Source organism: Lampetra planeri, chromosome 24, assembly GCF_965212315.1.
Source record: "Lampetra planeri chromosome 24, kcLamPlan1.2.h2, whole genome shotgun sequence".
Taxonomy (NCBI): Eukaryota; Metazoa; Chordata; class Hyperoartia; order Petromyzontiformes; family Petromyzontidae; genus Lampetra; species Lampetra planeri.
Genome location: NC_136130.1, coordinates 12,598,965 through 12,623,404, shown reverse-complemented (window position 1 = coordinate 12,623,404; position 24,440 = coordinate 12,598,965). Strand labels below are relative to the sequence as shown.

The 24,440-nt window shown below is 47.4% G+C and overlaps 2 protein-coding genes across 6 annotated transcripts; one reads left to right on the top strand and one right to left on the bottom strand.

The window, feature by feature from the left end:
* The first annotated feature begins 18 nt into the window (after nucleotides 1–18).
* Nucleotides 19–4,048, top strand: LOC144726824 (uncharacterized). Its single transcript, XM_078605765.1, has 2 exons — nucleotides 19–1,866; nucleotides 2,041–4,048. Exons 1-2 carry the CDS (start codon nucleotides 1,407–1,409, stop codon nucleotides 2,412–2,414), a joined length of 834 nt encoding a protein of 277 aa, XP_078461891.1. The 5' UTR covers nucleotides 19–1,406; the 3' UTR covers nucleotides 2,415–4,048.
* Nucleotides 4,049–11,738: 7,690 nt separating this feature from the next.
* Nucleotides 11,739–24,150, bottom strand: LOC144726822 (gametocyte-specific factor 1-like). Of its 5 annotated transcripts, none has more exons than XM_078605759.1 (10): nucleotides 23,832–24,150; nucleotides 21,007–21,048; nucleotides 19,023–19,145; nucleotides 18,096–18,228; nucleotides 17,496–17,588; nucleotides 16,364–16,466; nucleotides 15,693–15,758; nucleotides 14,499–14,603; nucleotides 13,586–13,639; nucleotides 11,739–13,412 (listed from the first exon to the last, which is right to left on the bottom strand). In XM_078605759.1, exons 2-10 carry the CDS (start codon nucleotides 21,007–21,009, stop codon nucleotides 13,277–13,279), a joined length of 816 nt encoding a protein of 271 aa, XP_078461885.1. In that variant the 5' UTR covers nucleotides 21,010–21,048; nucleotides 23,832–24,150; the 3' UTR covers nucleotides 11,739–13,276. The 5 variants fall into 5 exon arrangements, with proteins under 5 accessions (XP_078461885.1, XP_078461884.1, XP_078461888.1 ...); XM_078605758.1 differs by having other exon boundaries at nucleotides 23,855–24,148; XM_078605762.1 differs by having other exon boundaries at nucleotides 16,364–16,463; nucleotides 23,855–24,003.
* Between the last annotated feature and the right edge of the window lie 290 nt (nucleotides 24,151–24,440).

The following is a 24,440-nucleotide window of genomic DNA, read 5'->3' as shown; positions in this document are numbered from 1 at the left end:
TGATTTCAGATTATTTGTCACTGCCTTTAGGTCGCTTTCCTGGTGTTCCACCGAGTGTCCCTCTCATGGGTGAGCACTGTTCCACCCAGTGTTCCTATTCTCATGTGCGAGCACTGTTCCACCCAGTGTTACTCCCCTCTCTCATTCGGGAGCCGCCCATGGCAATGGTGGGCAGGCGTGCGGTGCGCAGATATCGGCGCCAACCTTGTAAGAGGTCACAGGTATTGGCTCCAGCCCTGAACCTTCCACCACAGAAGAGGGCAGCCCTCAGAAATCCTCTCCAGTGTCATACATGTCCTTTCAGGATGGTCAAGCAAATGGGCCCTACCTAGAGCTCGACAAATTCGCGGCATTGAGAATTGTCTACGAGACCCACCAGCTGTCTTGAGCTACGCCAGCAGAAATTAATTCCTCTAACTTGGCCTTCAACATGGAAGCCGGCTGGGTTATTCACCTCTCCCCTTCGTAAACGATGGGCAGAACAGTATTTGAGATTGGGTGCACCATGCCTGCAACTGTTTTAGACTCACTTTTCTATCTTTGCTGAAATGTCATCTCCAAAGAGCCTGACAAGTCCTTCTCTCCCATGCCAAAGGTGGCTGCCCACGTAGGTTGGACAGGAACGTTAACAAGGGACTAAGGCTCTGGCTGTCATTTGCCACTAAGACTGGAGCCTACAAGGCAGGTTCAAAGGCTTTGAAGCCGCATCATCAACACCTTTCCATAACAGCCACGGTATCCCACGCTGGGATAGGTACACGCATCGGACTAGACGAAAGTGGCCATTATTTGGCCGGAGAATAGTTTTGCAATGTTCCTCCAAAATGTCTTCTGCCTCGAAGGCAATCCTCATTACCTTGGTCTGCGATGGCTCTTTAATAAGGAGCTGCCAGGATCCACCCAGGTGAGTGAACACAGAGATGGTGTAAAGACATCGAGCTTCCCTTTCCATCCCTATGAACCAAACATTCCAACATGGTTACAGAACTGCATTAACTGTTGTTCACAAAATCCCACCAATTTCCTTATTCATTTTAAGTTTATGGCTAGCCTCCTGTATATTAATGGACCATGTTCGATACGAGTCATCATATAACACGTTTAATCCTACTATACCTTCTGCTCCAAATCTCCACCCTTCTGCCAGCAACTAAAACTCTTTTTCCGCATGCCTGCATCCCTCGCAGGAAGTGCAGCATCACTTCTATCAAATTCCTGGTATTCCACTGGCAGCCGTTGTCATCATTCCCAGTCCGTTTATAGCCTCAGTCCGGGGTTTTGTTAAAAGTCATTTTTAGAAAGATATTGCACTCAAGAAGTGTTTTTAACAGTCGCAACCTGCGCAGCTGTCCCGCGCAGTGTTAAGTAGCAGACCGCAGAGTGCGACGCAGAGCAAACTCAGTTCAATGCATTTCCTCTCCTCTGCCGTGCTCGTCGAGGCAGACCAGAGGATGCACGCCGATAACATCAACGCCAGGACTGGGGTGACTGTCGGCGTTCTCAGCGTCTTCCTGGTATTTGGCTTCATGTTCACCGTCTCTGGGTTCAGGGGGGAAAGCCTCGGGGGTGTCCCACTCATGGCTCTGGGTCCCAGCATTTTCCTGCCGTCTCTTGGCATAATTACGTTCACCGTCTGGACTAGGGGCTGCAGTAACTGTCCCGTTTCCGTCTTTAAAAAGTCGGATCGGGGTACGATCAGGTACGCAGAGCATCGATCTTCTGTCGCCTCTGAAGCGGAGGAGAGACAATATTCACAAGGGAAGTCAAGTTCGCATGACGGACCTTACGTGGCCACAGGAATTGGAGCGGGATCTCCTGCTGCATCGCAGACCCCTCCTCATCCTCCGACTGCTCGCAGGAACTCGGGTGAGCACACAGACGGCGTTACGCTTCACCCTCGTCCGCTTAAATCAAACGCTCAGATCGACGTCTCGTAGAATACCGAATTGAATTGACAAACTTAATTCGCATTCCAGCGGAAGTGTTGCGTCTGCATTTTTACGACCATCGCTACACCGTTTCCTCTCGGCCTCCCCACAGCTCCATGTACGGTGGACATCGACTGGAGCTCCGTGGAGCAGCAGGGCAGCCAGGGCACCACTGCGCTGGCCGTGATCTACCGGCCCGTGGCGCGCTGCGGCCCCGCATCGCGCCGCCTCGCGCGCGTCCTGCCCTGCGACGTTTGCGCTCACTGCGCTGCGCTCGTGTCAGGCGGCGTCTCCTTGGGCGCGCAGCCCAGCTTCACCTGCGCCGTGGTCATCGAGCGCTCCACGCTGGTGTCGTTCCCCTCGAGGAGGGGCTCTTCTCCTGGAGGCTGCGAAGCGCCGGCAAGTCGCTGCCATCCTGGAGGAACGGCGAGCGTCACAACGGAAGTGTGGAATCGACTGCCCAGCTGCTTTTACTTTGATTCGTAATAGATGTTTGGGTGAGGCCACGGTAATGATCTGGCCAAATATGTTTCGTAAAACTCTCCACCATCCAACATAGCTATTTTTTAATTGTCACGAGTACAAGCATTTAACAATATGTCGAATGACTCGTTTCAGCTTACTGACCGGTGAGTTGAACAATTCTCACAACCAAATGTAGCTCAATTAGAGCCACCCGAGTTGGTGAACACCATTTAATTCCGACTTTCCAGATTTACCTAAAGATGTTTGATGCAGTTTAAAATGATGTTACGTATCTGATTGTTGCTAAATTTAGGTGTGAGAGTTATTCAACTTTTCCAGTTTGGCACCGGTTCTGGCTGTCTTCCTTCCCGCTTGGCTGTGATTTAACCCATGCAAATGCTAAGCCTTAAAAATTTAACAGAAATTAGAAATGCAATTTTCACGAAATGACAATCTATAGAAGTAAACAGTATTATTATTATGATTATACATGAACAATGATTTTCTATGAGATTTGTCAACACAAAATGAATGAACATCAGCTGCTGCCTAGGGAGAGGCACGGCCTGTCCTGGAACTCTAGAATGTCGGGAATGTGAGCACGTGTATGATCAGCGTGCCACCCAGTGATCTTCTCTTGCGTGTCTTGGGTTACTGGGCCCTTCTCGTGATTCACGATCGCTTTAGTGGCTGGAATCTCACAGTGGCACAGATGCACTTCCCCAGCTACATCCTCTGTGTGTATTGAACAAAAAAAACATTAATTTAATTGCATATGAGTTTTAATTAATTATTATATCTCTTCACATGTCCACTCACATTGAGGACTCTCCACCAGGCTGTTTCATCTCGTCCGTCACACCGTGTTTAAGCACCAAACTTAGACTCACCACGAGTCACTCACTCACTCACTCGCTCGTCCACTCACTCTACAACACCCACCCACTCAACCACTGCACTGCAGGTCACCTCACTTATCGCTCTGCTTCTTCCCTTGCACTACTGCATTGCATTCCCTCCTACCACGATTATTTCTTTCCCTAAGCTCTCATAACAATAACCTTGCTGAATTCAAGAAACGAGTAAACTTTTATCTATTCCAACTTTGAGAGTGCAGTTTGTTGCTAGCTGTTTGATGTTTTGGGCCTTTTTGCCTGTGATGAAAGACTGTGCCTACATATAGTATTCACTTAACTATGCTGCCTCTATCTATTAACACTTCGGGATACCCAGATTTAAAGTCTCGGTGATTTCCTTCTCAAGTGGGCATTGTAGTGGTGCTCATCCTGTTTATAGCTCTGGGCCACTTGTGAAAAATCCACATTCCTATGATGGGGGCGAGTTTACCCATAGTACAACCACTGCAGACTTCCCCACAAAAAGTGACACTGATTTTATCAACACCGCAGAGATGCTCAGCTGCGTGAACCCCCAGTCAGGGTTTGAACTCGTTTTAAACCGTGCAAGAGCTCATGTAATATATGAAAAAATGAAAACAATTGTGCAAATACTGATAAAACCAGGAAACTAGCAGCAGATACAGGAATAGTGAACTATGGAGATTAGCAATAGAAACATAAGCTGCAGTGCCTAAATAGCAGCTTCGAGCGGCAGATATAAAAAAAAAACTACATTAAAAAGTCATTTCTTTAGAACTGCTTTTTGTGTTTTGTTTGTTGTCCTTCCCCTGTACACACGGTTTAAGCCACAATTTTAAAACACTTATGAATGTAATAGAGCATAGGTAGTGAGATATTGAACTTTGCATGTGTAAAATTTCCACAGCGCTATATTCTACGTGGAGTCCAAAACTATTACAACGACATTCACTAGGAACTCGAGTTATCACTTCAAATTGCAATTTCAGAGTGAACTTATTTGGTGACATAATTCCATGAGATTGCAGCATTGTACGTGGAAGACTCATTGTTGAGAGGGAGAGGGACAGAGGGGGGAGGAAGAGAGATGAGGTAGAGAAGGGGAGAGGCGGGAGCTTCTGTGCAATGGGCTGAGGATGAATCCCGAACGGGCACCTCAAGAAGTGCGGATCGAGAGTGAGTGAGCTCCAACAACAGCACGGCTCTGCTACCGGTTGAATCACTCTCATAAAGGGCACTCGCATCTCCAGCTTTTTAATGGGGCAATAGTCTGATTCAGACTGGATTTCGTCTGTAACACGGTTGTTTTTGGTCTAATTTCTCTTTCCTTCATTGTTCTTAGATGATGATATCAGTGCCTTTGTGAGTGTGACCCAGGTTGTACTGAGACTCATCCTGCTTCTTCGAGTTCTCTCCTGGTAACAACGTTCACGTGAACTGGACACCTGAACCCATCTGGTTTGTGCAAACATGGAGAGTTTCGACGAGGTGTGTGGGATGTACGACACAAATAACACAAAAACACGGGACAGATTAGAGCATAACTCTGAGAGTTTAATGCAGTGCAACTCTTCATTTATGCCATCCACTTGTTCACAAACCCTGTTTCCCCAGAGACGGGATCTGTCGTGCTTTACGCGATCCACAGATGTTTGGGTCAATTGCGCGAACATTGTGAGAACCTTGCTAGTCGTGGCATTCAGAGAACCTCGTACTGGTAGGAACCTCCTGGTTACACCAGCCCACGGGATTATTGTGTCCGTCCGTCTTGCAGGGAGGGGCTGGGTGGGGAGGGAGGGGCTGGGTGAGGAGGGGAGGGTGGGGTGGGGCTGAGTGGGGAGGGGAGGGTGCGGAGGGGCTGGGTGGGGAGGGGCTGGGTGGGGAGGGTGGGGCTGGGTGGGGAGGGGCTGGTCACCCCGTGGTGCCCTTATAAAACTCAACGTTTAACCTACTCGCGCCGGCTTGTGCCCGCCCTCACAGTCGGCCATATTTGCGGAATACACCACGCCGCCGTTGACCCTGGCCATTGACCGAACAACCGAACGTTCCTACCAGCTCCCTTCGCAGGAATGTATTTATTCGTGACTAACCTCAGCTCTGAATGAAAACTGCAACAGCACCATCCCCGCATAAAACACAAGATAAATAGGTGACATCCATAAGCTTTCCCTTCCTTTAAAATCTTACTCACCCAAGGGCTGCTTGAACAACTCTTGGGGTAGTAATGAAACAACGGCTTCACCTCCACACTGCTCCATTTCCTTGTAAAGAGACACCACGAGCCGCCCCAAGTGGAAGTAGTTTTGTTCATTACCAGGTCTTTCACGTGCATTGCGCAATGAGACTGGCTCGGTCATCTTAGCCTGTGATTGGTATCGAACTGGCCACGGGCTTGGTACAGGCAGGCACCTTCTCAAGAAACGCGGAACTTTAGAATCGCCCAAATGCGACTGGCGTCACTGTGACCTCTTGTACGTCGCGGGCGATCTCCGAGGGGTCGAGCGGAATTCACGCTCCGTGCTCTGAAGCCAGCGGCACAATTCAGAGCCGACAGACATCAAATTTCTAGTTGCTACTCAATTCATATCCACATTGGAGACAGCAGTGGTGCGAGACATACTGACGTTGAGATGCCTACGGGTAGCGCGTTCAGTGGCACAGCGTGTAGGACTTGCTCAGAAGCTTCTTCACCATGAATGCCCCGGCACCCAACCCCAGCACTGCTCCCATGGCGGTCCCTCCGACTGTGGCGAGGGCTTCGTGGCAGCTCTCCCTTTGTACACCTGGAGCGACAGCAACGTCTCTCGTCAGACGCGGAAACAAAGATTACATCGACACGACTAATCCACCAATGTAGGAATGCCTCAAGCCGCCGCCATCTCCTCGCGATCGTCTTCCTCGTGCAGCAGCAAACGGCAAACACGACGACTTCGAATCGGCCGCGCTAGACCCACGCACGCGCGTAACCCCCAGGCGGGACAATGATCGCCGCAGTGGCGCCGTGCCCGGCGAGTTCGTACCTCTAGCGACGGTAATGGAGAAGCGTGTGGAGGAGGGTGCTGCCCCGGGAGCCGTCGCCACGCAGTGGTAGACCCCCGCATCTTCGTCCCGCGCCGTCACCACGCTCAGCGCGCGGCGCTCGCCCGCCGTCCTCGCCTCCGCGCCGTGGCCCCCCTCTGCGTGGCCCCCCTCTGTGCCGTGACTCTCCTCCACGTGGCCCCCCTCCGCGTGGCCCCCCTCTGTGCCGCGACTCCCCTCCACGGGCCCCCACCCGGACGACGCGCCGGGCTCCGTGGCTGTCCCCGGGGAGGAGCTCTTCGCCGGGGCTCCGGTGGCCACCTCGGGGAAGGCGCCGCTCTCCGTCGTGGGATTTTCCGCCGAGGAGGCGAACGTTGCTTCTGCCGTCACGAGGGAGATTGCACTCGAGTCGTCTGCTGGTGTTGCGTGCGCTGCGCCGACCTCGGTCTGCTTCTCCACGGATGTTTCTGTTGTTGTTGCCGTTGTTGCAACAGGCGGGAGGACGGCTTCCGTGGGTTCAGCTGCACGAAATCGCACAACGCAAAACGATCGTTTTAACTTAAAACAGAATTTTTATTATTCACGATGGATTGGATGACGAAAACAAATCGAATCGGAGCCTGGCTCGACTTGTCGTCGCACGAGAACGAGGGTGTGCGAGACTCACCGGCGACACGGATACGGAGGCTGGCCTGCACCCGGACCTCTTGCTTGTTAATGGCGATGACGCAGGTGTAGACCGCCCCGGGCCCCGCACCGGGGGCGTCCACCTCCAGCCAGCCGACTGCCGCCTGGCGGCCACTCTCCCCGTCGACGGTCACGTTGGCGTCGCTCCTTCCCACGGCTCTCGCCGAGTCGCCGCCGCTGTCGCTCCTGTACCAAACGAAGTCGACGCTGACGCTCCACGGGATCACCACGGGCACCGTGCAGGTCAGCCGCACCGACCGGCCCAGTGCTGCCACCGGGGGACGCTGCTCAATCAGCAACTCCTCCGGAACGTCTGCAGACGATCGCACGCGCGCGGAGAGACGACGTCGCTCACGAGGCACGAAGGGGAAGCGGAACACAGGACAAAGACTCCTCTACCCGTCAACAAACCCAATCCCGTTGTCGGGCAATTCCACCAAGACATGAAGCAGTCAATCAATATAGCTTCCTTCACAAGCACATTGTCAAAGAGTGCTTCATATGTAAACATAATATTATGTAATTACAATGTGAAAGACACAATATTAAAAAGTATACAAAGTTCTAAATATAGAGATAAAATACATATTTAGCCTAATTTAAGAAACACCTTTCTTATCAGACGGTGTTCATGGTGGACTGCACTTAGAACGCGTCAGTCGCTGCAAAAGGTTAAACGAATCGTCCAGATGTGAAGATGGTGCAGCACAACAAAGAATGGGGCACAATGTGAGTCTCTGGGGCTCTGTGCGAGTCTCTGTGTAAACACATGTCCACTGCGCGCGTTCTCCGAGTGGTTCACACTCACTATGCTATGAATCCAGAAGCCGGATTTACAACTCTGACATCAATGTACATTCTACAATTGTAACTTAATCCGTGCAAATGCGAGAGACAAACGAAAAAGGAATTGCCGCGGCAAAGCCACTCGGCTCGCCGCGTGGGAACGGGGTCCGCGCGCGTTTGGTACCGTAGACGACGATCTGGGCCCGGCCCGACCGCTTCTTCGCGCCGCACGTCACCTCGCACTCGTAGTCGCCCGCGTCCGCCTGCCCCTGAGCGGCGACACGGAGGCTGCGGCCGGCCACGGGCGCGAAGGGACGGTCCCCGGGCCGGCGCCACACGGGCAGCGCCGCGGCGGCGCACCACGGGGAGACGCAGTGCAGCTCGAGGGCTTCCCCGACGCGCACCAGCGGCGCGCGGGGCTCGATGAGCGTGCGCAGAGCGCGGCCTGTGGGCGCAGAGGCGGCTGCGTGAGAGGCGCACGCGGCACCGTCGCCCGCGACAGACGAATAAGACCCATGCGCGGTTTGGGGCCGAGCCACCTTGTGCCACACAGGGACGGCTGCCACTGGGAATGCCCTTCGGATGTTTGAGATGAGATATCGATGGAAGGATCGTTGAGTTGCTGACGCATTTCAGCAAAATCGTACATACGATTTTCTTGTATTGGACATTATCATTAATATTGCTGTACATTGCAAAACGCTGTTCATTTCAAGACGCTGGGCATCGCAGACGCTGCGCCCGTTGGTGAGGATTACCGCGGCACTTGAGACATTCTGTCGTACAGGAGGATGCAGAGACCGATGGCTGTGGTGCGTGGGCAGCACCGCCCATTGTACCGTCACAAAGCCGTCAACCCACACGGTCTGCCCGTATTCTTGTACAGGGAAATTTAGTTCAGGTCCATATGGCGTACAGCCGTTTCAATACGGGCAAAAAAAACACATTTGTCTATGTATGCGTTTCTCCCTTGTGATGGGACTTTGTATGATGAACGTTGAGATCTATAAGGGCACTGGGTGACCAATAAGATCTAAATTGGTCTGTAATAGGGTAGGCACTGATAAGGGGTTGACGGGTTTGCTATTTACTTATTTACCAGTTAAAGCCCACTGAGCTATTACCTCTTTTTCTGAGATGACCTGGCCTCACATTGACAGCTCATCGAAGCGGCTCATATCATGTGGGAATGAAGTCACAGCCAAATAATCTAAATGCATGTTTCTATATGTGCAGCCTGTTGTTGTGGCCTGCAGTGTGGTAGTTAGACACGAGAGTATGGCTGGAAGAATCAATGAGCGAAATTCACAGGAAAATTAACCACGGCATTAGCAATAGAAACGAGACAATGAGCGACTGAACGCAGGTGAGTGATGAGTGGACCTGGAGGTGAAGTCTCACCTTGAGCGACGAACAGAAGCAGCCACAGGCAGAGCTGGCCGCTTCGCGATTGCATTCCGTCCCATTTGGCCATCGCGTCTCTCCGAAGCCACGAAGAGAATGTTTTACTTTGTCCGGTATTTATACACCGGGCGGAGGGGGGGGGCTATGAATGCCCCCCAGGCTGGCACTGCCTACAGAGAGCCGACGCGACGTGGAAGGGAAGTGCGGTCTCCGAGGGACTTTCTGAAAAGACAATGGTGACATTACGAGAAATGGCTTCAACTTTACAGAAATAGGTTATTGGCAATTCCAGGTATAGGGAATGTTCCTCAGACGGTTATTATAAACAAATGTCATTTGCAGTTCTCAGCAGAAACCTATGAAGGCGATCGCGTTAACACTGGCGCAGTGATGCGTCGACACGTCAAGATGTTGGTGATACATGCTTACCAATGCCACTCGCCAGTGACCAACAGGCCACTCGCTGCCATGTCCATGGATACCTCAAGGTTAGCCACCACCATTCGCCATATGGCCTGGCCACACGTCAAGAACCAAAGCCACTCCGCTGTTTGGCCAGCAGCCTTCGCGAGAGGCATTTGGCAGCATGGAAGAGACTAAGTGTTTCATCCTCATGTCGCGCCTCCTGTAGCTGTTCCGGGTTGGGAACCACCATGTCCTCACATCGGGGTCTCCACTCTTCCAGTTATCTTTGTTTTAAGGCAACTTGTGAAGCAGAGCGCTCTGCTGCCGTTGTTTGCTGGCCAAGCGACCCTTGAGAGTTGGACAGCTCGATTGGCTTCACTCTGGCAGTAAACTCCTCGCTTTGTAAAGCGTCGCCAGCACACAAAGCATAATCTCCCAGCCGCAGTTGGAATCCCGCTGCTGTCATATCTGGGGTGGAGCACCAATTCCTTTATCACTGCACCGCGTGTAATTACAAATAAAGCAGTGAGTGATGATCCAGCACTCACCGATTCACTCCCAAGGGCTCATTCATTGGCAGTCAGGTGCCTCCTGATCACTCGTCCATTGCTACTACCATGGTTCCTGTTCCCATGGACTTGACTCATTGGTTCATCCACCCTTGTAGATAACTTGGTCTACCAGTCTGTTTGGTCTCATCCAGTGTTCAACCACCACAACATCTTCAGGTCACAACTCACCCACCATTCACCAACACCGCAGGTCCCTTGTCTGCTTCTTCCCTGCACTGCTCATTTTGTAATTCCCTCCCATCGTCTCTTTTCACCAATCTCTTACAGAAACAGAGTGCCAATTGTTGTTGGCCGCTTGACATTTTGGACTTTCGGGCCTATTCTCAGCAACGGTGTTAAAACAAATCAAACTTCCAAGGTGATTTTGGTCACAGGCAGAGAAACGCGGCGCCTAAAATTACGCAATTCTACCAGGATTAGTGATGGTGGGTCCACACTTGCACACGGCAGGCATCACAACATGTGAAGAAAGCCTTTCTACTTTCCCAGGAGAGAGGGCAGGATGTCTCAAGGATACTGTTGTTGAGGAGACTGATCTGACGCCAGGCAGGGTGCGTGAGGTCGTAGCGACAGGAATAACATCCGATGATAAAACCAAACCGTTTCCAAAGAGACACGGCACTGGGAAAACTGAGGATTTTCCAGCAACTGTGGGGCTTAAAAACAACACCGATATATGGGCATGGCACACATCTCGTACCCATGATGGAAACGTAGAGCATATTTCTTTATTTCAATTGTTTAAAGAAAATATCAGATTTTTTTAAAATTTACAGTAATACAACAATGCCAATCATTGTACAGAAAACCTCACGAGCCTAAAAAGATTTTTCAGAAGCCTGCTGATTTTACATTTGGCCAATTCCATGAATGAGCATTTGGGTTGTGAAAGGAAACCTACGTGCCTGGAGAAGATCCTCGCCTGCTGCCGGGGTAACATTGCGTGCTGCCATCTCTGGGGCCACGTCATCACAGCCATATGCCTACAGCACCTGGCATGCCCCTGGTAGTCACCCATACAAGCAGAATTAACAAAGCACCGGATTCATCTGAAGGGGGGAGGCAGACGAGACGCCATTGACAAAGTTGTTCACACCGACGTTTTAAGTTGCTTTCCTAAATTTGGAAAAACAAATGCATCAATATAAGAGAAAATATTAATCTCAGATTTGCTTATTACCAAGTCATAACCAGTGGGAATAAACTATGGGAAGTAGGACCGAACAGAAAAGGCTGCAGTGCCGAGGTAAGGATAAATGTGCAAAGTAAAAGTCACGTACAAATTCCCTCAACTGGAGTAAGACGACTGGAAAACACAGCAGGGTGTTCTACTTCGGACAGCTATTAAAGGATTGAAATTATCAAATGGTAATTGAGAGCAGGGTGGAGTATTTGGATAGCTGAAGTTGTGCTTGAAAACACAGCAATGCACCTCGCAAGAACGACGTTTAATCAGCGTGTACTACCACCTGGTATGACATGGTTAAAAACTGTGGAACAAAGAAAATAGAAAAACGAAGTGGTGTGCAAAACAATGGAATATTCCTGTCTGAAGTGGGGACTCAACTGAAAACACGGGAGCAACGCAAAGTGGCCACATTTTTCAGAGTTATTTATTGTAAAACGTAGAACATAACACAACAGGGCGGCTCACTCCCCAAGTAGCCTCGTTCGAGTGCATCGCAGTACAACAAATGGATCTTAGCCACAATTTTACTCCTCTTATCTGTGGAATAAAAACACGGATAACTGCAGTTAACAGAATTTACTGCGTAACTCCACTTATCCACAAATATATTCTGCGTAATAGGAATTGCGCTTCAGTAGCAACTGCATTGGATGGCCATATTTTTCTGCGTCTCCTTGTATGTCTTTAGGTGTTGTCTTGTGCAGTTCGATCTAAGCAATGCTGCCCATTTAACTGCTTTAATCCCAGCGCATAAAACAATTGCAGATAACCCACAAATTAGTTACATTTCCCACACGACTCCTCGTCTGCGAAACAATTGACAAGAGGATACCATTCCACAAAGACTCATGGGAAGGGTCGTGGATAGGAATAGGGTCGTCGAGGAGATGTTGCGAACCCTGCAGCTGCCGCTGGTAAAGAGTTCAGTATATCAGAGGCACAACACAACAAAACATTCATAACACATGCAGTAGTAGGCAGTGATTCGAGAACTCGTAGAATCACTGCAATAGGCCTCGTGACCCAACACCCAACACATCCCATCACACGAAGTGCTTGCATTAAACCCCAATGGTGCTGAAAAAAACTCCTAAAAGGCCATGTGGTCGATGATGCAATGAAGGTAAAGATATGGGTGGGAGGCGAATTGTCTTCCCATGCATTATATTTATATTCTCCACAATGAAGTGAATGATATTTTTTATCCCATCAACAGCAACACTATACAAAGGAAAGAGTCATCTCCAGGAGGTGATCATCAGCCCTGGAAAAATACTGATATGGAGACATTGTCTGCTCATTTCTTTAGTTACAAAACTGGCTGACAGCATTGATCAGCTTTGCAAATGTAGAATGCTCGGTGGGACTTGTGCCTTCGTAAGCATACAGTAGACTAACAGAAGGGAAAATGCTAAAATACCTGGGCACGTTTTTTACTCTTCTCAAGTTGGCGGCCTAAACAATTATGCAGCTGCACGGTTGGCTACGTCGTTTGGTTACGTACAGTGCAAAAGAAGTTCAACATAGATACGAGGCTGAGGGCAAGGCATGATGGGAGTTGTGCCTTTCTGCTGTTTGAGCAACATATCTTAACATGCTGTGACAGGGTTTTTCATGCATTTACAGAAAAGGTTGCATATGAATTGTGGAGGGAGTTTAACAGAACAGCAACTTCACCAAGAAACACAATTACCCGGAGTGTGTGGTTACACAATTAACGGTGTGGTTGACTGTATGGCTGTCCGATTGACCTTGTGCAACTTTACGATTTGCTGCGTGGCTGTCTGTATTTGAGATTGACGAGGCGCTGTTGACTGTGTGCGTGTATGGTTGACCGATTGTACGTGCGGCTGCAAGTGCGGTTGGCTACACCAGTCAAATAAGGACCTTGTGCAGCCCTGTGACCTCAGTTGCACTGCTGCACCCTCACGGCTTTAGGCAGCCTCACTGCTGCTGAACGTTTGTTGGAGTGAACGATGCAATTTGTAGAGGTGGCTTCATGCCACCCGCGCCCACGCGGTCACCCACACGTGGATCAGCATGGGAGCTGATGCTGCTTCTGGCATCCACAGACGTGGTACTGTGGAGTTCAAAAACAAAGACAGCGCTAGATAAGAGGCACCTGCTGTATCTTCAATACAATGTAAAGAAGGTAAAATAACAATTTTCAGATCTCTCTTGCTTAAGTTACATACAATAACAGCATTAATACTTTACATTTCAAATAACATAAAAATGTCTGTGACAACTTACTTTTGCAGTTTATTTGTATCAGACAGATGTTCAAACTTTGGTGCCAGTGAGATCCTACAAAAAAATTATACAGTCATTTAAACAATTGTTACAGAAAAGACAAATGCACAAATACATATTCATGTCTGTCTCTGCTTCTCCATACCACTCCACGTCTCTACAAATCTATCCACGTTGACCAACCATCACAAGTTAATGTCTATTTGAACGGAGAACAAATCATTTGCGTCATTGAAGAGAAAATAAGTTACAAAATAAATAAGCAGATGTCCCTTTCACATACCTGTCCCTACCCATAAAACACATTTTTATACATCCCATTAGCCACATGGCCTTCCTTCTCGGAGTGTGTGATTTCAGCAGCGGTGGTTCAAGTCTGTGATCTCAGCAGCAGTGGTTCAAAGTCTGAAATGATGCATTCTCAGAATGCCGTGTGGCTGATGGGATGTGTAAAAAAAAAATGGTTACATTTTTTTTGTCGAGGGACAGATACGTGGAGGATGCGCATTGTCTGCTAATGTATTTTGAACAATGATTGCGAAATGTGGAAAGGTAAACCACAGTGGGGGACTAAGACTGTAGTTTCGTAAAACCAGTTTGGAGGTCTTTGACAGAAACCAATAACTTGGTCCACATTTGATATTCATGCCATTCTTAGAGCGGAAGGCTATCAAGAAGGCGCCATGTCTCATAAACAGGTAATTTTCAAATCTGGCCACCACACTGGCATTCAATAGCCTACTATTTTTGAATCAAGTCACGTGCATCTTTAAACGTCCGCTGTGAAGCAGATGGCACGTATTATCCGGTCATACACTTGCAGTAATAACCAGGGCAGCGTGCCAGATTCGAACCGCGAACCTCTGAACAAGTGGCGAACATGCTACTGCCAAGCCATGGGAAGGCCACTCACAGCTTCTTCCTTTGACCCGTGCTCGGGTGGCCACCAACAGCACAGTCCTCCATCCACTCGGAGAGGACGTCTGGCAGCGTAGACGGGATGCGGATATTCACCATGCTGCAACGGCAATGCAACTTCAACTACGGTGCACTTGGCATTGACAAATATCACCAGATAGGCTCTAAAAGACTGTGCCACTAGCGAGCGCCTATTAGGGCTGGCACTGCACCAGGCCCTGGCGCATTTGGATCCCATTGCTGATACGAAGGCCGAGTTGGCCTAGGGTCGGGCCAGGCCCGGTTTGGATATTCATCACCAATGTTTGCTGTGAACGGAAATTGAAATGGGGTCACCACGTTTATAGCGCAGTGTGCTAACCACGCGCTAACCACTGCACTACGTGGCATTGCAACCACACACACTGGGGATCTGGGAACAGGAAATTAAACATGTGTTCATTGGCACCACTAAATGTTCACCTCCCTGCATAATATAACATCAATATTTAGGCAAACCTTATTTGACAGATGTGCTGTTTATAACCATCTGTATTCGATCTGTACAGGGATTGATTGTTACCCCCCTTGCATGTGTGGGTGCTCTACAGGTATAAACACTCGTTCATGAACTTAATATCTAAACAATCCAGGGAAAATAAATCTAAGATTCATACTGCAACGTTTTGACTGGTGGTGTTGGTAAAACATGCCAATATAGGACCAGAGCTCAAGGCAATGGTTGATGCCACTTCTGGTTGCCTTCCCACTTGTCTGCAGTCTCCCATATATGGATCATTTAGTAAGCTACTTCAAGAAAAATGTGCAACTACACATTCTACCATGTTTCACGATGCAATATGCACAGTCGACGCTGTATAAAAATAAACACGATTATTAGTAAAACCATATGCAGTTATAACCTAGAGGTAAAACAAGTGTGTGCTTTATTTATGTTGAACTTCTTTCTGATAATGGATGGTTCCGCTTTGAGCGGTTTGTTGAATTGCAAATTGTGTGCGCTCGATGTGGGAGGAAAAAAAACACCCACGTGCATACTGGAGGCTCTCACAGATGGATGAAGAAGCTACTTTCTGTACTGCAACCCCCTAGCCATGTCACCAGGCCTCAAGGCACAAGGTGAATGCCACTCTGCCCAGCCAAGCATATTATTTGTCCAAAATAGAATAAACTCGGCTCCCTCTCTCACCTGTAATCACTGTCCATGGCATCCCCCAATTGCTTCTTAAACATCGTCTTCATGGCTGGTGACATGCTGGTACAGAAATAAACATCGACGCAGTAACATTTATGATACATATTGGAGAAAATTCCTACATGTTAAACTTTAGTCTATAATGTGAATGTGATTAATTTGCTTTCATGCGAGATGCCCAGGGTGGGATACATTATAATTAATTTGGAGGTGAACGTCAAGTTTAAATCTTAGTGGTCGTTCCTGTTATCTCATGACACTTATTTAAGAAGCCAGGTCAGGTGACACAGTTATTCCGACTTGCTCGGTTGAGACCTGAAGATGCTTGACGCAGTTGAAAGCGCAGTGTCGCATCTAATTGCAACATTTATGAGACTTCTTCTACAGCTCATCAGTGGAGCTGGAACAATAACAGTCGGTGCGCGTTGGTAAGCACTTGTCCGTGAAACAAATTAATTTGTTTGACTATGTTGGGTGGTGGAGGGTCTTACCAAACGTATTTGGCCTGATAATTGTGAACTAACCTATAAACGAATGCATCGTGAAATATAAATGTTTAAAAATGCAAGTTGTTTAAACAGAAAAGGAGGAGACATTTGTGCTGATTAATTGCACCGAGAGCACCGCAATTATCGAGTAATTGCGTAGGGCACGGCAAGGCTCACTTTGCAGGGATGTTGCTAAAATTTACTTCACCACTTTCTCTTTGCTTGTAACCAACTCCCCACGTAAACTCCCGAGAGTTTCTTGTCCACGATTCAATTTCTGCTGGGCACACACAGATTACATCAACAACACTCGGCACTGTAGCATTTGCAAGTACAACAAAGCAGATCCCACATCGGATCGCTCAGCACCCGGTGACTTGCTAAGAATAGATTTCATTCAGATGAAAGACGGTTAACAGACTGATCTTACCACTTAGGCCCAAACCATAAAGTATACAAGTTCTACAATTTACGTGCATTATAACTGGGGACACATAAGTGAAAGGAAAATTATCTTGTAAAAAAATGTAAAAGACGAATAAATAACGAAAACCAAACTGGTTAAAACTGAAAGACATAATGTAGTGGCTTGTATTGTATTACATTTGGATAAAACACGTGTTTATACACATGGCAGTGTGGCTGATGGGATGTGTAAACAACATTGACTTATTATGTATATTCTCCGATTATTTATCTATACCAGACTAAGGTTAAACTGCCGGAGTATTGTGCTAACAGCAAGCATGCAATTAGTTTGCATTTCAACTACAGTTGTAAACATAATTATATTTACAATTCTGGCTGGTATAGTTCAAATTTCAAAACACAATTCGAAGATATACATTGCATGCTGCAGTAGTCCCTCCAATTGGTGTATAATACACGTGCATCATGTAGTACTGGATTGTGTCATGTTTTGTATCCAACCTAGTATAGACCTGAATAAAAACTGAATCATGCGTACGATGGCAATGTGTTCAGGAGCTAAGTGCCCATGTCGAGGTCTGCGAGCCACGAGAGGGCTTCAGCATAGTTCGTGCAGCTTTGGTATTCCTCCGTTGAAGGACCACAAGATGAATCAATTACTACACGTCAAAGTTTGTGTTGCATGGCCACAATTGCACTACTGTACCTTTTCTCAAATACAAATGAATCAAAATAAAGACAAATGTAGAGAGATGCAGGTGGCAGTGTTTTTGTAAAACTGAACTCGGGGTACTTGGGTTGTCTTCATTTTCTCGGAAAATTTAAATGAAAGGCATTTTCTAGGAAAATGGAAGGCAGCCCAGTACGCCCCATCACCCACCTACATCCCAGTCCTCTGTGCACTCCATTTGCGCCGAGTGGCACGGTGGCGTAGGCAGCACCTTCGGCACACCGCCGTTGGATAGTTTCATGGCTGTTGAAAAAGTGTGGATGCAGGTCAATTCATATGGGAACGAACAATTCACGTGTCCCATGTTTTATCACCAACTCATGTACCGTTTACAAGATGTGTTAAAGGTGTAACATTGACATTAAAATGCTTTTCAAAGATACGTTAATTTTACCACACTGGATGTCATTGCTCGAGCTACCCCCCGCTGCCCGTGCTGGTGGCCCCGAGGCCAGGGTCAGGCCGTCCAAGCTCTTCCGCCCCAACCGGCTACTCCAACTGCTGTACCACTGGAGGTACCTACCTCACTGGGTGTTAACTTTGAGCGGTCACGTTGTGCTCGCCTATCAGCGAGCTAACATTACGAACAAACTAAAAACAAGGAAAAGATTTGCGAATAACAAAAACTAGCAAGAGCTCGTTCAGTAATAGCAGGTGAATCGGAATTGCCCCCGAGCACACGGCGAGTGAGCTCTGCTCACGCCAAGCACTGCACACGATAAGCTCTGCCAGGGCGCAGACTCCACTCACCGTGGCTCAGCTCGCGTTCCACGTAGCTGCGTTCTGGGCAGCGGGAAATGTGGCGCTGCAGCTCGCACCGCGGCATGATGTGGCACGCATTGAAGGGACAGGTGGCCATCTCCCTCGCCAGCATTGGGTAGTTCTGAGGCATGAACAAATATTCCCCATGAAGCATACACAGGCTGTTAGGGGCAATTTCTGTTAAGCGAGCACCTATGTAGGCTGCCACGGTATATCTATGGAGGGTGTGGTGTGGTCATGACCATGCCTGGCCACCATTGTCTTCCCAGTGCCGATGTTTACACACCGCACCAGGTACTCATTTAAGGCCGAGCTTGGGGAGGCCCTAAACTGGTTAAAATATTTGTCCCTGATGTTGGCCATGGCCATGAATCAAACTCAGGTCACTAGGTTCATAGCGCAGTGCGCCAACTACTACATCGCCACTTTCCACTAATGAGACATTATATGCACACACATTATGCATGGCCACATAGCCACACACACACATTGTAAATGTAGTTACACACAAATAATGCTCAGGTAATGGCATACATGACCAAATAGCCACACACCAAAGCTGCCGTTTCAGGGTAATATGAATGCAAAATTAAAGCAAAGTTCTCAGAAAAGGGTGCAATCAAAGTAGTTGTTCTGAAGGTGATTATTTCACATTGGTCACCTTTCTAACTCTTCCAATGACAGCTCTTAGATAAAAACAATCTATCTCCTACCTTCGATATCACCCCTGAAATCTCTCGCCTCAATTCCCTTTTACCACTCCTGGCTCCATCACTCTCAAATCTTTAGTCAGGTTGAATACCTCCCTGTCATCTCTCATGTTTTTTTGAACTCGTATCATACATCAAGAGAAAACCAAGGCATTTGTGTAAAACTGGTAGACTCCCGGAGAATGCATTGTCAATGTGTCCTCACCTTACGGCACTTGACGATGTGGTACGGAAAACGGCAAGCATGCACTTTGTGGTTTTTGTTGAATGGGCATGACAGCACCTCATCCTTGTCCAAGGCCATCGTGACAGGTGCTGCGTACGCAGCCTGTCATGGATCAACAGCACCGACACATGTCCGCATTAAAATCGTCATACCCGAGTCCCTAATATGTGTGCCTTAACTTACACTGCAGATATGACTCAAATTGCCCTGAAAGGTCACAATAAGTACGAAGACTCTTTTTCTGGAGGGTTATGCAATGTGGTGATTGGCCAATACCAGTTACACTGTGTTTGTTGAGCAATGGGAGTAAACTCGAAAACCCGGGGTCACCCATGCAGAAAAGGGATAACAAACTCCCCACAGGAAGGCATTCGAGCCGGGAATCAAATCCAGGCCCTTTTTGCCGAGGTAAAAGTGTCACCACTGTGCCACCCTGGCAACCCACTGTATGCTGGGGTAATTTAAACTTGGTAGGACCACTCAAAGCCTTTGTCAATCCCGTCACCTGTGCTCATCACAGCAGCTCAACTTGCTCACAAAGTGAATTTTGTGGTTTCTTTCGTCAGTTTGTTTTTGTATTTTGACCAATTAACAGTTTACTTTGTCAAGCTTATGCTGCTACTGACGTCCACTGGCAACACAATGAAGCCACAAACATACTCTTCTACCTACAAATGCAGAAGCGCAGGTCCTGGTGAATGGACCAGGTATTCGATTAAACTTACCAGATACACAATATGCCTCTTTACAATTTCTGTGCCCTTACATACATTTTTTTTACATCTGATTAGCCACACAACCTTCTGGGAGTGCATCATTTCAGCAGCATTGGTTTCAATACTCAGCGTTTCATCAGTGGCCAGGCTTGCTCTTTTTATGTATTAACATTTACTTAAAATGTTTGCCTTGACTAAAAATAATTCCACGCGCATAACGGTATACTTTTAATTAACCATATTACAAAAATAGAATTATAAATATTTTCTTGCGTATGGAAATATGTTCAGGAGCTAAAAGCTAACATTGAGGTCTACTCGCCACGACGAGAGGGCTTCAGGAGAGTGTGCGCATGGAGTCTTTAAATTCCCCGAGAAGAGAAGCGCTGACCAGTGGTTTACGATCCGGTCCCCATGCATCTCTGTGCCTTTATGTGTCTCTATGGGTTTACTATAAATGGTCCATGGGTTGGTTGCACGGTCTCAATTGTACTACCGTAGCTCGTCTTTTATTTATGAAGATGTGCGCATCATCCTGTCAATGTTCTGATGGCTAAACCAGCGTCTCGGAGGAATATCCATGCCAGGTTGCTGCAATGTTGTGTCTCCAATGATGCCAGTGTTGTTCCACTGTTGAACACTGCAGGTTAATACTTCTAGAGCACGCTGATGTTTGTATGGTTAATTTTGCAAAAGGGGTAAATAGCTGTATCATTATCCGAACTTTTGATAGGGTAGCGGGATAATAAAAGCGAGTGATGGCAAAGTGTGAGCAGTTTGGAATAAGTCCTATAGTTTTAGTGGTTTGCTCCACAGCTTGCAGAGGGGATTGCCAACCAGGATGACAAGCTTGGCATTATTGGCAGAATCATATTATTTATTTATCCTGGAGAAATCCGATGAGCTATGAAGCTTCTTTCACAGATGTACAGTCGGGGCAGGTCCACAAGTTACAACAAATACATAAAACGATATTAATGCAAAATAGAAAAAAGGTAGGCATGTCACTAAATATAAAAAAATAGATAACCATTATAAGTACACATTGCACAAGTACATACATTCCTGCCGACTTTCAAACACTAAATGTGATCTTGGGCAAGGCAGTAAATCGACAACAGTCCCAGACCACACCACGACAAGACAGTCCCCTCAATAAAATTGCACATTAAATTTTAACTCAAACTAAACTATTGGCAGCACCAAACAAAAAACCTGTGATTTGTGTTTAAGACTGTGATCATTACCATTCTAATCTCCCGACTGGCAACTGCTTCAATCGTGGCAACCTGGAACAAGAACACGACGCACGGGTTGGTGTGAACATCTCGGCGCGAGTTTGTCGGAGGGCTGAACGATTTGAGGAAATTATCTAATTGCGATTTTTCTAACAGATATTGCGATTTGATTTGCGATTACATTTTTTAAAGTCAAGCTTCAGTTCAATATTCACTGTGTAATAGATTTAAAACATGTGATGGAGCATTACCACATGATACTATCAAAATATTAACTGCTCTATATATTCTAATGCAAAGATGAGAACTTAAAAAATATAAATTGCTTCCAACATGTATTTATTCAAATGTGTTAATTGAAATAGAACAATCAAACATAGAAGTGTTAAGTTAAATCAATAAAGTAATAATAATAAAAACAATTCCAATAAGAAATAGGACTTTTCAAATCGCAAAACATCGCAGCTTTTGCGATTTACTAATCGCATCGCTTCAAACTGCGATTTCGATATTAAATCGATTAATCGTTCAGCCCTTGTCTGTCGACGGAGCCCCAACACCGTCCCAGTGGTGGCATCAGTGGCGCGTGACCACACGGTCACCCTTCACCAGGACTCGACCACCTTCCACGCTTTGGATACGAGACTCCATAATACATGCATCTAGTATACAAGCCCGGCGCTCCGTTTGGCATCAACTAAATTATGAGCACCTTTCAGAAGGCACGAATCAAAACGTTACAGAAAGTGGACCCCCCCCCAGATGTCGGGGTAAAAGTTTGAGGCAACAGATTTACAATTTCGATTTAAAGCTTTCGTGACTGCAGGGATTAATCTTCTTGGTTTTTTCCGGTAAAGTCACGTAGAAGGGAAATAATAAAATAATAAAAATAAAACATTATAAAATACAATTCTCACGACGTTTCGGCCACAACGCAAGCAGCCGTCCTCAGGTGAAGAACAGGCCTGTCGGAAAGACAGCGTCTGAATGAACACCACCAAGCTTGGCAGCGTTTATTTAAGCTGGGTTAGGGGAGGAAGGGCGCCTTGACAAAGGAATTTGCATATCAACATAGGAATTTAGCATATTTATGGAAAATGCAGATACAGTATGGGATTAGTCACTACTTGTGGAATGCATAGGAGGTGGGAGGAATCTGAAAGTCATATTATGCCCGTGCATTATGCATTATGTAGGATTAGCAGCAACAAAGGGAGGAGGTAGGGTTAGCAGTAATAAAGGGAAGGAATTTTAATAGTAAGGAGCTGCAGCAGCCAAACCACCACGTAAAATCTAAAATATATCAATATCATCAATATACTAAATATACTCTCCAATAAGCTAACAGTAAGCCATACATTACAATTCTATGTCCCAAAAAATATAATATGCCTCCAGCTAAACTTTTTCCTTACATTACACGGATATATCCCGTACTATATACTGCCATAGACAAACCCAACATTAAATTATATACTGCATTACTATACACCACCTTTAGACTATACTTTGTAATATTACACTATGTATTATTCTACCCACCCTACTGTATACCACACTGCTGTATATTCACTAAACAATTACGATACTATTACCTTATACATTATACTAAACATTACACTTCCATACTATTTATTATTATACAATCTGCGATACACTATACCATTGAATTCCAACTATCTGTTAAGAGTTTTTAACATACAACGAGACAAGAAGTCACAGCTTAACTTGTACAAGTATCTTGAAATGTTTTCCTCACTTGATACAGTAAATTTGGCTGTGACGGCCCCACCTGATGACGGAGACTTGTGTTGCCTCCGAAACGTCGTGATTTATAATTTTATTTCTATTATTACTTTTATTAATTTTAAATTTTTTTTTACCTACGTGACTTTACCGAAACAGGACCCTGCGGGGTAGGCTGGTAGGAACGAATAACCAAAGAATATAAACATCATGTATTATGACACTTGTTTAGCCAGGAAAGCCCCACTGAGTCTCAAGGTTTTTGCAGGGTCCTACCATGTGTTTGCAGTAGGGGGCGATGTTGCTACACCGAATCGGACGATACGAAGGGAGAGTGTGAGGCCTAGTTCAGGCTTTAGGCCTAGCTGTAGGCGTTAGGCCGCTGTGAGTTAATTTGTAATTTAAATGTTTTAATTATTTATGTAAAAGCTTTAAATGTAAATGTTTCTATTTAAAAACATCAGGGAATCTAAGAGTATGAATCCATGCAGTCACGAAAGCTTCAAATAGAGAATATCGAATCTGCACACACGGCTGGATCGATGCGTGGTGAGTTGCAGTGGAGGCCGTGAGATGATGCCAAGTTCTTTGTGACAAAACTATCTCCCACTTCTACCCACGTGTTATGCACTTCGCATTGTTGTATCATGGATTACCGTGCCAACAGTCCCCACTACCTTAGTACCGCATGAATTCCCTTTACCCAGCAAAGCCTCGGCGAGGATCACATCACCTTTCACGAGGGCCTGGGCCAGTTTGGGCAATCCCATCAAAGGATGTTCTCCTGTCTGGCCCCGTGTTAAACGAGACCCACCCTGCTGCCCTACAACACCCGGCAAGCCTCGTCCCTCACCCACCCCGGGTCTGGCCACGCTCAACGCCGGCCGAGATTCTACAAGTGGAGATGTAGGCGGAAGGCCTCGTGGCCCGAAACAAGTTCGGCAACGGCGGCGCCTCGTGCACTCGTCCCTGTCGCTCGTCACCCCGGCCCCCCTATCGCTCACCCCGGCCCCCCTATCGCTCACCCCGGCCCCCCTATCGCTCACCCCGGCCCCCCTATCGCTCACCCCGGCCCCCTACCGCCTTACCTCGGGCCCCCCTTTCCGCTCACCTCGTGTCTCCGACTCCCGGGCGGTTGTAGTCACGTGATTGGGCCCCGGCGCATGAATTAGCGACGCGCACGTGGCGCGGTGAGGCGAGGCCACGTGGTGCGATCGAGGCCACGTGGTGTGAGCGAGCTCTCGAGGTTCACAGCAGAGGCTTCACACTTCGAATCAGTCGGGCGGCATTTGCTTGTTGTCGTCTGCGTAACGCTGTGCGGAAGCTACCTGGTCTGTCGCTCCACAGAAAGTTTCGTGTCTTCTCTACGCTTGTGAAACGTGGACCCCTCGAATGGAACATCTGCTCCGGTTAGAAACATTCAGGCCGTCCTACTTCCGCTCCATCCTGGGTTTCACCATGCTGGACTGTGTGAGGAGCTCACAAATCCTTGAAGATCTGGACACATTCCCATTAGTGAGCTCCTCCGACAGGCAAGGCTGCGTTGGCTGGGTCATGTCGCTCACCGCTAGCCCAACCACCGCATACCTAAGTCGATTATCTTTGGCCGGATAGAGGGGGCTAAACGGGCAGGAGACGCTACAGGAGGATGTGGAGTTGAGAGGTCTTGCTTAGGACGGGTACCAGCGGTGTCAAGA